At 39.6% G+C, this 15,846-nt stretch overlaps 1 protein-coding gene across 2 annotated transcripts in view; it reads left to right on the top strand.

Annotated features, from left to right (window-relative positions):
• Positions 1–15,846, top strand: part of LOC126277932 (beta-galactosidase-1-like protein 2) — a 139,619-nt gene that overhangs the window by 51,769 nt on the left and 72,004 nt on the right. The window contains exon 1 of one of the 2 annotated variants that reach the window (XM_049977514.1): positions 4,833–5,358. The exons of the other annotated variant lie outside the window; for it this stretch is intronic. Coding sequence (XP_049833471.1) covers positions 5,355–5,358 — 4 coding nt within the window. The 5' untranslated portion in view covers positions 4,833–5,354. Of the gene's footprint in view, positions 1–4,832; positions 5,359–15,846 lie in introns of those variants that run through there. 2 annotated transcript variants of the gene reach the window in all.

Raw genomic sequence — 15,846 nt, 5'->3', positions numbered from 1 at the left:
ATGCTAACTATGATCTATTGGAGTAAAATTTCAAATTTAATGCTGATACAAGGTTATACTGACATTGAACATAATTTTAGACCAGTCTTACAAAACAAAGAATTTTTTCCTGTATGTGATGCTCTTAGGCAAATTTAGTTCGTGCCAGAAAGAAACCAAGTGTTAATAAGAGGTAAAACCGAACAGTTTTAAATCAGTACTGCAGATTTACTTTGAAATATCGAGATGTTTGTTTCGACCTGGCGTTGTTCATCTTAAATTACTGTCGCTATAAGATCTCTTCACAGCCAATGTAATTAAAGCATAAGCACTATCCTAAGAGCTTACAGGATTTTTCGGCCCCTGCCTTTCGCGGGCGATAGGCAAACGTCCCGAGTTCGGATCTCCGTCCGGCACGCAGTTTTAATCTGCCAGGAAGTTTCAGCTTGCAGTTTGTAAAGACAACTGAAATACTAACTAGAAACCACAGAGGTAATAAAACTGTTAGTTTTAGTACAAAATAATCCGAGTACGCGGAGCAGCAGCCATTTGAAACGAAAGTGGTAAGTGGTACAGAGATACCCTTACTGGTAAAAAGGTACCTCGATTGACTGTACCGTAAACCTACACATACGAACCCATACCTCTATGTCACTAGTTGTCATCCACACAACGCATGTGAGTCATGTATTCTGGTCAGGAGAGCTTATGCTATTTCGGATTCTGATAATCTGATGCAAGAACTGGACTATCTGAAGGTTGTTTTGATGTAAAGTGGGCATACTGATCATCAAAATGTTAGTGCTTTACAGTTTGGACCATCGTGTGAACCAACAATGGAAACTTGTAAATCAGTTCAACTTTTACTGCTTGCGGGGTGTATACCTTCGAAAATTTAAAGAATCCTCATAAAATGCTATATTAAAAGTGCCCTTTTGTCTTTGGCCCAAACTAGAGCCTTTCTTGGATATGTTAAAGATGATCTGAGAGTGAGGAAGCCTGGAGTACATAGAATTCGGAGTATATAAAATTCCCTGTGATTGCGGAAAGACTTATATCGGACAGATTATTCGCGCGGTTCATGACCTATGTGTGGAACATCAACGTCACCCATATTTGCTCCAGTCTGAAAAATCTGCCGACTCTGAACGTTGTTTCAGTGAAGGGCATAATTCGTGGTTTGAAGAGACGCAAATTATTACTCCGACTTCTCGTTATAGGGTTTGTGTACTGAAAGAATGCATCGAATACGATTATCCGATGACGTTATTTATAGTGATAAAGGTTTTCCATTAAGCAAAATGTGGAATACTATTTTATCAGATATAAAGCAACTAAGGTCTGGTTTTCGACCGGCTGCATCTTAATTTGCGATTTGTCGCTTTTCTTGGTTTTTACCGCCGGTGGCGCTGTAATTCTCTTCGCAGAAGGCAGCCCTTTCACTTCTCGCACTCGCGCAGCGGCCTGTTCCCGAGGTATAAAGCAACTTTTAAAAAAACCTTACACAAATTTATTGTTTGTTATGACACGTACAATGAAAGCGTGTGTTTCGAGATAGCACGATGGCACACTACTTGTCGAACAATGTCTGCGCTAGCTTGGCACGAGAATTTCGTAGAAGAATGAGTAATTTGTATTATTACGATTCTTCTGTAGTTACAAGATTTGTAAAACTTACTGTCCTCCAACACAAAGTGCATCAGGTAAACTTGATAAACATTCTGGATGACTAGCTTGCAATATCAAATTAGTCTGAATATAACTTCAGTGTCGAAAATTCCCATATTCATTAAATGTATAAGACTATAAGAACTTACATTATGCTTCCGTAGAAAGGTGCTGTCGATTTGACGCCTGTGTTTTTGGAGCGATGAATTGGCAGAGCACAAGATATTTTCTGATTGCTTACCTTCCGAGTACTATCGTTGCTCCGTGCTCTTACTACATTTCACGGTTTTCTAAAGATTCTGCTCCCCAGGGTGTTGCTCGCCAATCGCCGCACATCACACTGTTGGTAAGCAGCGGCGTGGGCCGCTGCAGAGACTCCTGTATTGTTGAGAACTACGTCACGTTGTAATACATTATTTATTTTAAGAGGAAAGCTATCCAGCGATAATAGCAGGGGCGTAACAATACTCAAAGATTGTTCTGGTAACCATTCTGATGTTAACATATGCAAATCATTTACTTCCTTTAACCAGGTCAAAGATCAACCCGCAATAGGACTGCCACATCAGTTAATTGAAGATATGAATGAAACTGGCTATATTGAGGAGCGTCCATAATGAGTTGCGTGTACAGCGGTGTGCAAGAAATAATCAAGTCACAATTTAGATTTAGCCCTTAAAAGCTCTGTAGAGGCTAACAGACTATTGAAGAAAGGCGCCTGTATTTTGAGAAAGCTGAAAACATTAACAAATTTTTAGGCCATCTACTGTGGTATGATTTAAAAACTTGTTCTGCAAATTTTTCCAGGGTGGCTCCAGAGACACCCGAATCTAATGAGTTGAGCTGGCAGATAAAAAACTATCTATAAACTTATAGAAAGAGTCTGTGACGTTCTTAGGACTCTGATAAACATAATTCATAAGAGTAAGAAATGAAAGGGACGAAGTGTAGCAACAGGCCTTAAAAATATAATCTTATACTTTTAAGATTCAATGTAAACTCGGAAACGGCGCTTTCGTAAATAAAGGAAAGGTGAGAGACGTCAACTCAGGTGCATGAAGACTATTTATGGAAATTTCCAGTATACTTTTCAAAGGAGGCATCCCAAATTTGGCTCAAGCAAATTGAGGGAAACCACAAAAAATGTCAGTCTGGACTGGTGGTCAAGGATTTGAATATCTGCACCACCACGCCCAGTTCCTTTCAGAAGTAGCTAGCATGAACGAATCATCCGACAAAACTACTAGGCGAAACTTTCAACATCTGTGAAAGATAGCCCATTTAATGTAATTTCAAGCAATGAAATTAATGTTATGCAAAAAACGAAGTAAAGCACTAACTATGATGACGTTAGCAAGGATGAAGGGGTGATAAATACTTAAATTGACACTTAGTTATCCATTTCATCCTCTAATATTCACGACTAAATACCCGGTTTTACGAAATGAGCTTTGAAATATACGCGTATGTAGCAGTACAATCTTTTTTCGTATCAACCTTCAGTGACGAAAATCATAAACATGAAGTTCCAAAGATATTTTGTTATGACATTTGTCTTTTTTCCAGCGCAGTTAATGCCGATAAGAACTGCATTTAAAGCCGTCCTAAGACGGAATTGGCTTCTGAAAAAGCTGATCTTTTTTTTTTCAAGCTAAAAAAAAATATATATATATATATATATATATATATATATATATATATATGACAAAAATACATACGTTCCACAAGGAGTCGGTAACGGTTATTCCGTTTGGAAATATTATCTATAGGGGAAACATAGTGGGAATGGTCACGGGCTTGTTTGACAGACGACAGAGTGGAACAGAAATGTTCAAAAATTGTAACTAATACAACTCGAAGCAACACGCCATACGAGAACGTGCCTGGAAAACTCCAGAGCATGTCTTTCAGCTTGGAGACCACGATCGATCTCCAGCACCCTACTGGCCTGTCCATAGAGATCGTGCAGATAAAATTATGAAAACAACAACTTGCGCAAGGGTGCAGAAGCATTAACTCTTCACATTCTCCATCCGCGATTGGGAGAGACACAGACTTCAATGTATTAGTTCAATAAAATGTGACGTCTGCCACACCGAATACAGTGATTTCGTTCCACACTATCCTCCTTGAAACCGGCCAACTTATAAAGAGTCTGAGGATCCACATGGCTGTACTTAAAGCCCTGCTGACCAGTAGTACATATTGCGAAGATTGATTTCCCTATGGCTTGTGAACGATGCTTCATTTGTGAACCACATCTGGCATAAACGCGCCGCTTCACTTAGCATATTTCGTAGACAGCAGTCGGAGAACTGCAACCGAATTTGAATGTCATTGCCATGAAGTTGTTAATGAAGCGAAATGAGGAAAAGATGAAATGCATCGGAATAGTAGAATTCGCACAATACTCTTTTGGCTAATTTCACTAACACATTCAACCTGCCTCACAGTGATATGTGGACTGTGTATTACAACTGCTAAAACATTAGTTGCGTTTCACCCATCAGTTGCTCTTCTTTTTCGATGACTATTTTATTCTTCACACATGCAGTTTTTTCAGTTTTTTATGTTTATTAGATTTTCAAAGACAGATCACGAAGGCTTGGCACGATCAAAATAACTTTCAGAATACAACCACACCATTGCTTTAACAGTGTGGCGTCTTCGCCATAAACGAAAACCATATCCACCATTTCGAATACTGTTGACACTGTGAAAAGTCTAAATATTCTCGTGAGCTAGTTGTCTGAGAGCAGAGGATAGACTGATGGTCTTCAGGCGCAAGGGAAAAGGAAGGCCAGTTCCTGAGTAACGGATTTGCTTCTGTTTGGTAATGTAGGATAGACTTTTGTGCGACGTCTTCTCGTGACAGTGGGACAATGAGTTGCTGTAGTATATCTTGTTACTATTTGATGAGTTACGCACACCTTCTGTCGTCGAAGCCGTGTTTGCAGGCTCTTTCAGATGCAACACACTGCACCGTTGTGCACGTGTTTTGACCTCAATGAAGATACAGAGATAAACGGATCACATTAAATGATATTATTCCGTAATATATACTCGAGTAAAGTCGCCTGTGCGTTTCACAATCATAAGAAAATAGACACTATACTAGTTACAGTACTAGTACTATCGATATATCGAATTAGTTCTCGATAGCTCGGATGCATAGTCTTCGAAATGCAGTCGACACGTAGCGTGGTGCAGATGCATCCACACTCAGCTGACTTCAGCTCCACTGCGCGAGAAATGAGTTGTTACTGTTGTGATGTTGAGGCGAAGGTGGAATGAGATATTGGTTTCATGTATTGGTAGTTTTCCGCTGTGTTCCTATCAATACGATTGACTCGGCCATTGCTGTTTGTAACTTGAAATAGAATTCTATAAATTTTACGTGTTTATTTGTAATTAATTTATATTGCCACTTTGTATGATTATTTTTCAACATTAAACTGAAGAACTGCCAATAAAAAAATAGAAGGAACTCGCCGCAAAAGTGCCCGATTCCGGTGGGAGCTATCTCGGCTAAACTGTCGAAGGCACTGCGTGTCACGTGGTACTGTGTTTTATTCACCGCCAGTCTGAACACTTCCCTGTGTGTGTCACAGTATTCTGCGTTACAAGTGGAGTGAAAGACGTTAAAACTAAAAAGCTAAGAGGCACAGGGCGTAGTGTTCTTACACAAGCTCAACAGATTCGGTTCCATGGGTTTGTCTGACTGCAATATTTAACAAATTATTTGGCTGAAGCGCAATTTTTTCGGCTACATTAACAGCGTTTGCACCTGAATTAAACTGTGTCAAATCTTATCAGCGCGAAACACTTCATAGATCACGTATGGCACTATAGTAAACTATCCTATAAATTAGTTTAAATTCCATGGCCATAATAGAAACAAGTTCATTAATGTTAGACCACACCTTTCTTTTTTTTATCTAAAGCACATGCATTCGATTACTCTTATTTTGTGTAAGTCACCCGCTGTCCCCCAAATACTTCCTTTGTAGTGCCACTATTGTACAGTACTGAACTATTGAAATTTCGATTAACATTATCCTAGATCCATACACATACCCCTCACACGGCAGCGAAGTGCATGGCACAGGGTACATAGCACAGTATCACTTGATAGAGTATCTTTCTCTTCCAATTTCGTATGAAGCGGGGGAAGTTTGAACGCTTACGTACCTGTATGCTCGTTTTTGCGGTGATGATCCATGATTTATTCCGTATGAGAATGAACTATACACTCTAATTCCTTACTGTGCTACCAGTTATCGAAACTTACACGAGATGGTTGATACTTGTCTTCAAACGCCATAATGTCAGGCTTTTCAGCATTTAGGCGACCCACTCCAGTGGATCAAACAAAACTTATAGCCCTTCATGCGTCGTAAATCCTCCCATTTTACTGTATCTGTATGTTAGAATTGCATCATTGTAAGTTTCAAACTGTAGTGGATTATTTACAACGAACTTTATGAGGAGATAATTATGTTACAGTGAAGCAGTAGGCAGAATTTGTACAAAATGATTGTGTGCAAGCACCACATATAATTCTTACAGCACATTTTTACCAGTGATGATTTTCTTTCTTAAAGAAGAGTTACCTCAGAACATTATTCCATATGAGATTATTGAATGAAAATGCACAAACTGCGTTAACTCACTGATTTGTCACCACCCACAGTTTGAATGATGAGTGGAAATGTAACTGAACTAGGTTTTTGTAAGAGTTCCAAAATATGCTTTTTCCAGTTTAAATTCTTATCAATGTGGACACACAAGACTTTTGAAGTTTCCATCATATTTATTATTTCTTCACCATGTGTTACACATATAATTGTGTAGTAACCATAGATGAGCACAACGGAATAAGCTGTATCTTTTTAAAATTGAGGTCGAGGTCATCCACAGAAAACCAGCTGATGGTACTTCTAAGAACACTGATTTACCATTTATACTCTTTTTGTATGTGTGCTTGGATTAATTACGATACTGGTGTCCTGGCAACAGCATATTTAAGTCTTTCTTGAAAAATGGGCACCTTGATTTTGTGATGGGTTACAGGACATATTTCAGATAAGACAAGGTGTACTATATGGGAACAAGCCTTTACTACTCTGTTGGAAATGTCAACAGAAGCATATGAGCTTTTATTTTTGAGAGAATATATACTTTTCATAATTTCAGAAAAAGAAGTTGGTGATACATGGATATGATTGGATTTTATGAGAGTTGGTTTTTCAACACACTACTGTGATATTTCTCTTGAACTGATTGTCCCCATACTTTCTACTATATGTAAGAAATGATTATTTAATATTTGTGTTACCTGTGATGAACCATTTATAGGTCATCCCCACAGGATAAAAATTATTTCGTCATACCTTTTAGTAAAACTTGAAGGATATACTTCTTAGATCATTGCTTCTATCCAATAGCAGAACATTTAGAATTATAATTATGTTGTTTTACCAAGAAGTGACTAGAGAGTCAGTTAACATCAGAATTTTGAGAACATAGAGAGAGAGAGAGAGAGAGAGAGAGAGAGAGAGAGAGAGAGAGAGATGCCATTTTCCCCAGTATTCAACCAATTATCCTGACATTACAAAAATTGATATAATGTCCTAGGAGAAAAATTCTGCAATCATTGGTTTTAAAACAGATAAAAAACTAAAGTCTGCCACTTGCATTACTGGAATTGAGCTTATGTGAGCATTCCACATCATATCTTCACAATTTGTTATGTCCAGGTGTTTGTATAAGTTGACAGATTCCACTTCTACATCTACAGGAAAATGCTGCGAATCACTGTGAAGTGCATGGTAGAGGGTACCAGTTATTAGGGTTTTTTCCGTTCCATTCATACAAAATGCCTCTATGTTGCTGTAATTAACCCAATTTAACCCGTACAGTCCCTATGGGAGTGATATGTAGGGGGTTGTAGTATATTCCTAGCATCATCATTTAAAGATGGTTCGTGAAACTTAATTGGTAGACTTTCTCAGGATAGTTTTCATCTATTTTCATCACCGTGACACTCTCCCACTGGAGAAATAAACCTGTGACCATTTGTGCTGCCCTTCTCTGAATACATTCAGTATCCCCTCCCAGGCCTATTTGGTATTGGTGCCACACACTTGAACAGTATTGCAGGATGGGTTCCATTAGTGATTTATAAGCAGTCTTCTTTGTAGACTGTGTGTATTTCTGTAGTATATTACTAATAAACCAAAATCTACTACCTGCTTTGCCCTTGACTGAACCTATGTGATTGTTTAATTTCATTTTCCTACTAAGTGTTAACACCCAAGTATTTACATGAGTTTACAGATTCCAACTGTGATTCAGTAATATTATGTTCACATGATACTATGTCCCCCCCCCCCCCTCCTCCCCCCTCTCTCTGTTTCTTTCTTCTTCTTTTATATATATATATACACACACACACAGTGAGTCTATGCTACGGTGAAGCTCTCCAATTATGGACTATCCTACTGGGTACACACCTATCCAGTGCAAGGTCTACTATTCCAGTTGTGGCTCACTGGTATTGTTATAGGATACATTTTTACATTCTGTAAAATGCACAAGCAAAGAAAGTTGCCAGTCTTTGCACCGCTTTGCAGTTTTCTCAAAATCTGACATGATATTTGTGTAGATTTCGTTGGACAGTACATGATTATAGAAGTCTCCTTGTCTGATCCTAGATAGCATGCTGTGTTCTCCCTACCAGGCATTCCACCATCCAGTCACGAATGTTGTGTGATATCCCATAGGACTGTACTTTCATTAATAAGTGTTGACACGATATTGAGTTGAATGCTTTTTGGAAATGAAGAAATACTGCACCTATATGATTGTACTGACCCAAGGCTTTCAGAGTGTCATACATGTAATATTTGAGTTGGGTTTAGCATGACAGATGCTTTTGGAGTACCTGGGGTCCTTCTGTTCATGATGACTCATGCTTGATCTCAGACTATATTCTATAGTCTACAACAGGCAGATGTCAAGGATAATGAACAACAATTTTGTAGCTCATGTGTATTACCCCTCTAGTTGGTGTAACCTGTGTCTTCTTCAACCACTGGGCACAGTTTTGTGTTAAAAGAGATGTGTGGCATATGAAGGTTATGAAAGTGTCAGTTGCAAATTCTGTGTAGAATGTTATAGGAATTCCAAAGGACTCTGCAGCCTTGTTCACTTTTGTTGATTTCAGCTATTTCAAAACATCGCTGACATTAATATCTATATCGTTCATCTCTGTGGAGGTGCAAGAGTTAATCTCAGACAGAACTCCTGGATCTTCTGTGTAAAGGTACAACAGGAAATGGAGTTCAGCATTTTTGTTTTTGCTTTGCTACCTCCAATTTCAGTTCCTCTATCATCCATGAGTGGCTGGACACCAACTGTGACGCCACTGATCGCTTTCACATACAACCAGAATTTCTTTCTACATTCTGTGAGATGTCTTACAATAAGATTTTCTATGGTAGTTGTTAAGGACTTCAATCATTGCTTTTTTGATAGCCAGATGCATTTCATTTTTCAACTCTCTGTCTACAGCCCTTATGTTTTGTTATAATTGTGAATTGTTTTAATAGGTTTATATCTGTCCAGTTCTTTGTCAGTTATTCTTTTAAACTCTGCATTTACTGGCCTGGAGCTAAGTTTTTGAATTACTCCTTCAGATAGGCTTGTGACACTACTGTGTTCTTATCTAGTTTGATGAATATGTATAGCTTTCTGCTTGTTTCTTGTCCACTATACTTTGGTGATCATTGTTGCTATTACTGTTTCTTGGTCACTAATAACAGTTTCCGTGTGGACATGTCAGAGATGCCAAGTCTGATTGTTGTCATTAAATGTGATATATTTCCATCATGAGTGTGGTTCCCAGTAATCTGTTCTGTTCTTGAGTTTTCAGCAAAGGCAGTTTATAGTTTGTAAAGATGTGTTGTCAAGCCCATCACTTATGAAACTGTGTATATCTCAAATGATTGTTGGATGATTAAAGTCTCCTCCAGTGAAGAGGAAACATACGTATTAGCAAGCTGAGCATTTCTTCAATGTTTTTGATTACATCTGGTGGAGTCTGGTGGTCAGTAGGACGACCCAATTATAAGTTTTTGCCCACATGTCCTTCAGAATTACAACACCAAGAATTATTCATTTTCTACAAGAAAATGTAAATCAGTATGAGTGATGAGTATAGTCAGTTACAGAGCAAACATGTAATGCTGACTGAACTGTTATTGATTTTAAAAATACCACAGGTCTAGCACCAATATAGTGCTTGCATAAGCACTTACATGTTGAAGTGCAATCAGTTTTAAGGGGAATTCATATAATTCAGTGTTATTAACAAGACATGTTGAGTACAGGAAGAGTCTGGATTGCTGTATAAATTGTATGGTTTGTTGCAGAAATGCAAACATGGAGTTTAGAATGAGAACCTCTACCTGGAAATCTATTGTTTTGCCACTACAGCAGAAGTAAAGTCTGGTTCAATAGCATTCTTGATTTTATGGGCTCCAATGGCTTAATTGTTGTGATTCAAAATTGGATTACAATGGTGGTGCAGTTGTTAAAATGGCAAGAAGATCTACAAAATGTTTTCTGATGTCAGAGCCATCAATCTTTTTACACTCATGGTATCTGTGTAGTATGTTGTGGCACCATGCATTATCTGAAAAATACCTGACACTTGTCAATTGTGGTGCTGCATTGTCATCCTGAAAATTGATTTCGCAAGGAATGTTTATGATTGTAGTTTGGAATAATACCAGGAGTGCATCGTGCAGAAAAACAAGGTGCATGCCACTTGTTAAGTGGAAAGTGCAATGTGTAGTCCACTCAGAGATCCGTCAATAATAAATGCCCACTTGTTAATGTTGACCTGCTCATTTACATAGCCAAAACAATAGCTATTTTTTCAGTTGACAGAATAAGGTTAATTTAACTTCATCAGAGAAGTGAATTCTGGGTGGAAACTGAAGCTTCAGTTCATAGCATCTAAAACTATGAAAGAAAACAGAGACACGGGACACAATCAACAAATGTTCCTTGTTGTAAAGGCATGTTGCACCAGAAACTAGCAAGGACTTTGATTTATTTGACAAAGTGAAAACTCTTACAAGATACTCCTGGAGCAATGCGAGCTATTTTAAGCAAGCACTCCAATCAAAATCCAGTTCACACAGTATCAAAGTTACAACAACAACAACAATTGAGGTTCAACATGTAAATGCTGTAAACCAAACTAATATGCCATTTGACACACAATTCACTGACTGCTTTACAGTTGTCTCAGACAGGTCTTGGGCTGGCTTTCATGCATGATTCGTAGAGGGCACTTCTGATGACAAGCACCATCTGGTGGCCATAAGCAATAATGTTGCGCGATCTACGTATTTCCCATAATTACATCAGGTGCCACTGCTACATCCTCTTTGTGTCCCCCTCCCCCCAGTGACTGCTGTGGGAGAAAAATAGGTGGTGCATCACCTGGAAGGGCTGTGACTAGGAGTGGTGGCACATCGATGTCCATGGGCGCGACTGTGGAAGGCCAAGGCAGGACTTGTCTTGATGGGACCAGGATAATGGAGATGAAATTTATTTTGGTGCCGCCACAAAAGTTCATGGACGGAGGCCTTGATACATGTCATGGACCCATTGCAGGTGCTAGATGTCTGCAGATCCAGTTTAGGTTGTGTTAGAACTCTCAGCTTGTCACTGGGGACACCCACCAGGAAACTAGAGGCCTCAACGACAACATGTGCTGGCAGCAGCTAAACATGTCTGAGGGGCTGCTGTAAGGGCAGCTATGCTGGACTGTGGCCTTCTATCAGGGTGGCCCTGTAAGCTACTGGTAAACCAAGGAGAGCATTAGTGCAGTGTTGGACATCATTTCCTTAAGGACTGGTAGACAAAAAATTAGCTATCATCTGTTTGAGTCCATTGGTCGAGAGAATGAACCCCAGATATGACAAGCTCCATTTCATGAAAGAATGCTTGTTCAGATTGCATAGTAGTCCTTTTGCTACCAGCCCCTGAAACAAGACTTCACAGTTGCAGAGATTGTACTCTGAAGTTTCACCTATAACCAAGATATTACCAAGATATACAGCCTTGTAGTAATTGATCCGTAAAATGCTGAAATATTGCAGAGACTGAAAAGATTTGAAAGTAACTGATTATAATGGTAGAGGCAATATGGCACATTGGGTACTAGGTAAATTTGTGATGCTGCTCACAAAGGAATTTGAAAATGTGCTTCTGTGAGGTCAATTTCAGGAAGTAACGCGCCATGGCCTAATTTTGCAAAGAGTCTATCCAAGTTAGTATGGAATAAGAAACTTCCTGGCAGCGCACACTCCACTGTAGAGTGAAAATTTCATTCTAGTACGGGATAAGTTTCCACTTCTGCTTGTGAATTGTTACTTTAGAGATATCATAAAGTCTCAAGATGGTGTGAGTTTGCGTGTTAGCAGTGGAGGGGGCCATTGAATAGGCGTAAACATATTTTCATGAGTGAGTGTGTACAGTTCTGTTTTGAAGGCATCCTTTAGACTCATGGACACTGGACAAACTATGAAGAAGCATGGGGCAGCTGTCACCTTAATAGTGATGTGAACATTGAAATCAATTGCCTTTCCTACACCATGTGAGAATATTTGAGTGTATCTGTCATAGAAAGATTTTAGGGCACTACAAGGCCCTTAGAACTCTGTGGCCTGTACTGTTTCATGAACCATAAATTGCGGAATGCTTTGTGTGTGTGGTGAAGAAAGCAGTTTTAACATCTAAGCACCAGCACTGCCACTGCTGTGGCTTGTTGCTGCTGATGTAGTTGTTTTGGGGTTCAAGGTCATCCAGACAATGGAACAGATCTGATGGAGCTGGTGTGACATCCCGCATTACCAGTCAGAAAGCTGACTGCCACCACGTCTTCCTCCATTGTGACCAACGTCTGGGCTGCATGAGCAGTTTTGCAGGCTTTAGCTGTTCACATTATTTCCATCAGAGAAAGTTCTGATGCCTATGATACACGGCTTCTCACTTTCAAGTCCTGGGTGAGACTCACTATAACTTGTCTGATTAGAAAATAAGGCTAGTTGTGCTTGCACAAATATTTGAAATTGCAAATTGTACTGAATCCATTTAAGTCAGTAGCCTAAACCGTGTCAGATTGATTGGATTTTTTTTTTTTTTTTTCACAGCCAAAATTCTAACCTGCCCATAATAACTTTTTTCCCAATTGATAAAATTTTCTTGTAATGAAGAAAATATTCTTGGCAACACAAGTTCCATCAAGTTTGTTAATGTTTCAAGTTTTTGTAGTAGCTGATACAGTCCAGGATTTCTTGACCAGAAAATGGCCTTTTGTCTTTTGGTGTAGGAAATTTAGCAAGCTGTCATCAGCAGTTAGTTCTCATTCTTCACTTTGTTAAATGATGAGGAAGACGAAACATGAATTGCACAGAAAACATATCGGTTACATTCGGTAAGACTTGCACTGCCTTTAATAATGCCACTGTTAGCTCATGATGACGGTGTGCACTTTATTGTATGTGTAGGCTTCTGTGGCCATTGTCACTGTCAATAAAATTCTTGTGGGCTGTTGAATGCATTGTCAGTATATGAAAGTGTCCAAGCTTCTGCCACTGTAGCAAGCGACCTTCCTCAGGGCTTTGTGCTGAGCTGACTCAACTGAGTGGTTGAGAAAAATACACTCTCACCTACCGGTAATTACAAAAATATTCAGAGTCCTATTTGCACTCACCACAGGTCCCAAGTGATCAACTCTCTTGTAAAGGTGAGTTGCACAAGAAACTAGTGCAGACTGACTACAATTTATTTGACAACATGGAGATTTGTACAGAATGCTCTCAGAGCACCGCAAGCTATTTTAAGTAAGCATTCCAATCAAACTACAGTTCTCACAGTATCCGAGTTCTGACAACAACTATCAGAGTTTGACTTTTATCACCATAATCCAAACCAAAATGCCAACAGTGTGCGCTTACTGATCTCATTGCAACTGACTGATGCAGGACACGGGCCAGATTATATCCAGGATTTGTAGAGAGCACTTCTTGTAACAAGTGCTATCTAGGTACAATATGTTGAATGTAGGTTGAAAGGTTTTGGAAGGGGGTAGCAGGGAATGGAGGAAGCAAGCCCAGCCCCACATGGTGAGGTGCCGTGTGAGGATAACAAGCCCTTCCGGGCCACCGCAGAACTAGCACCAAATCTGCACTTCATGCTTCTGCAAAAGCAGAAGTCATGCATGGAAAAAAAATTGCTTAAATGCTTTTTGTAAACAAAACTAAAATTTTCGTATGCATTAACAACTTTAATGAAGATACTAACTGTTGCAACTTATCACAAGGAAGGGAAACAGTGCTAAATACAGTGAAGTGTAACGAAGTAACACAACAGGCAACAATGGCTACCTCACACAGCAGCGCCAACTAGCTAATGTAGGCCACAGCCAAAAACAAATACCTATCGGCTCGCTGGTTCAGGACTGGAGAGTGGTATGCCAATTGAAAGTTAAAACACTATAGTAGTGCCATGACTGTTGAGAGTAATGTTTCGTTGGCTACTTCATGTCCATAGTTGAATCAGGTGGTCCCAGTACGGTTTTTCTGCACTTTATGGTGATAAATATGCTACGCAGTAGTCTAGTACACCACAATTAACATGCAGGATTGCAGGTACATTGTACTCATGTCTGGGTCACTTGCAGTTCATGGAGTATCTGCTTTTAAATACTGAGTGTGTAGTGCCTTGTAGCAGAACCTTGCTCAGTCCTGCTATCTGTTCGGCACAGTAACTTTTTGTTCTGTCCTGGTTGATAAACTCTGGTAAAAATGGGCTGTTATGCAGACATTCAATTTAGAAAACACTTAGTTGCCTTTGTACTCCTCTTTCAGTATTGGTTGATGCTTTAAATGACAACATTTTAGTCATTACTGGTGCTCTATTTAAACTTCAGTATTGCTGGTTCAGCCTTAAAGCCACTATTGACTGATCTGACACTGGGGTTCAGCATTTTATATTATACCATCATTCAGATTATTTCATATTTATAATTGTGATAACTTCAGTAGATGTTATTGACATCTTAAAACAATAAACAAGCAGCCGCCTTTGGCAGCCATTCTGTCATCACAGTATACAAGCTGGAGAAAAATTGGTTACAAAATTTTAACCGTGCATAGCTGATGCCAGTAGGAACCAAAATTACTAATGTTGTGTAGGTCAACAAAGCACAGTTTTCAAACTATGGGAACTTGGTGCCACATGCTCTGATTGGCCACAGGATTGCCCTGTTGGTGGATGCTCTGTATAATGTATGACCATGAATGCTTTACCTGCCAGAGATTGCGATGCATCCAAGGTGGCCCACATGCTTGGTGGTAGCATGCCAGCCTTCCACTCTGTGGGGGAGGGGGGAAATCCTCCTGGGTCCATTTTAGTTTCATGATAAGCTGTACTGGGAACAAACCCATCAACAGCTGTCAGTTCGCATACAGAAAGTCTTTTGCAAATTGTGTTGGCCCTGAAAAGGGCCTTTTTTGTAGCTAGAACATTGTCTACTTAAAGGAGGTGCTTGAACTGGCGACCCACTGACATGGCAGAAGCTTGGTAACATTGAACGGTGTTTTGGAAAACTCTTTCAAAGATTCCTGGCATTGCCCTGATGTGAATGGTGGCATGTTGTATGTGATCCATTAATTCCTCTTTGTTTCTGGGTGGTTGGCGTCTGGGTATGTGATATGTATGTGAACTAGAACTTTGAAGAATCCCCACAGGAAAAAGTCCAGTGGCATGAGGTCTGGTGATTGTAGGGCCATGTCCTACAAGTACCTTTTCCAATTACCCAGCTATCAAAGAGTTAATTAAATATCCATGTACAGCATGACTGTTATGTGTGGAAGCCCCATCATGCTTCAACCACATGCATAGCCGTATGTCCAGGAGAACAACTTTGAGCAGGCCGAGTAGAGTTTCTTGCAAAAAGTGAAGGTAATTTGCCTCGTTGAGTCAGAGAGGTATGCAGACCAGCCCAATCAGATGGTCACCCACAATGCCTGCCCAAATGTTGAGCGCAAATCATTCCTGGTGGCTGTGGACGGACATGACGTGAGGATTTCCCCTTACCCTGTAATGCACATTTCG

This window comes from Schistocerca gregaria, chromosome 6 (genome assembly GCF_023897955.1).
Source record: "Schistocerca gregaria isolate iqSchGreg1 chromosome 6, iqSchGreg1.2, whole genome shotgun sequence".
Classification (NCBI taxonomy): domain Eukaryota; kingdom Metazoa; phylum Arthropoda; class Insecta; order Orthoptera; family Acrididae; genus Schistocerca; species Schistocerca gregaria.
Note: the sequence above shows the minus strand (reverse complement) of the source record. Positions and strands in the feature narration are given on the sequence as shown.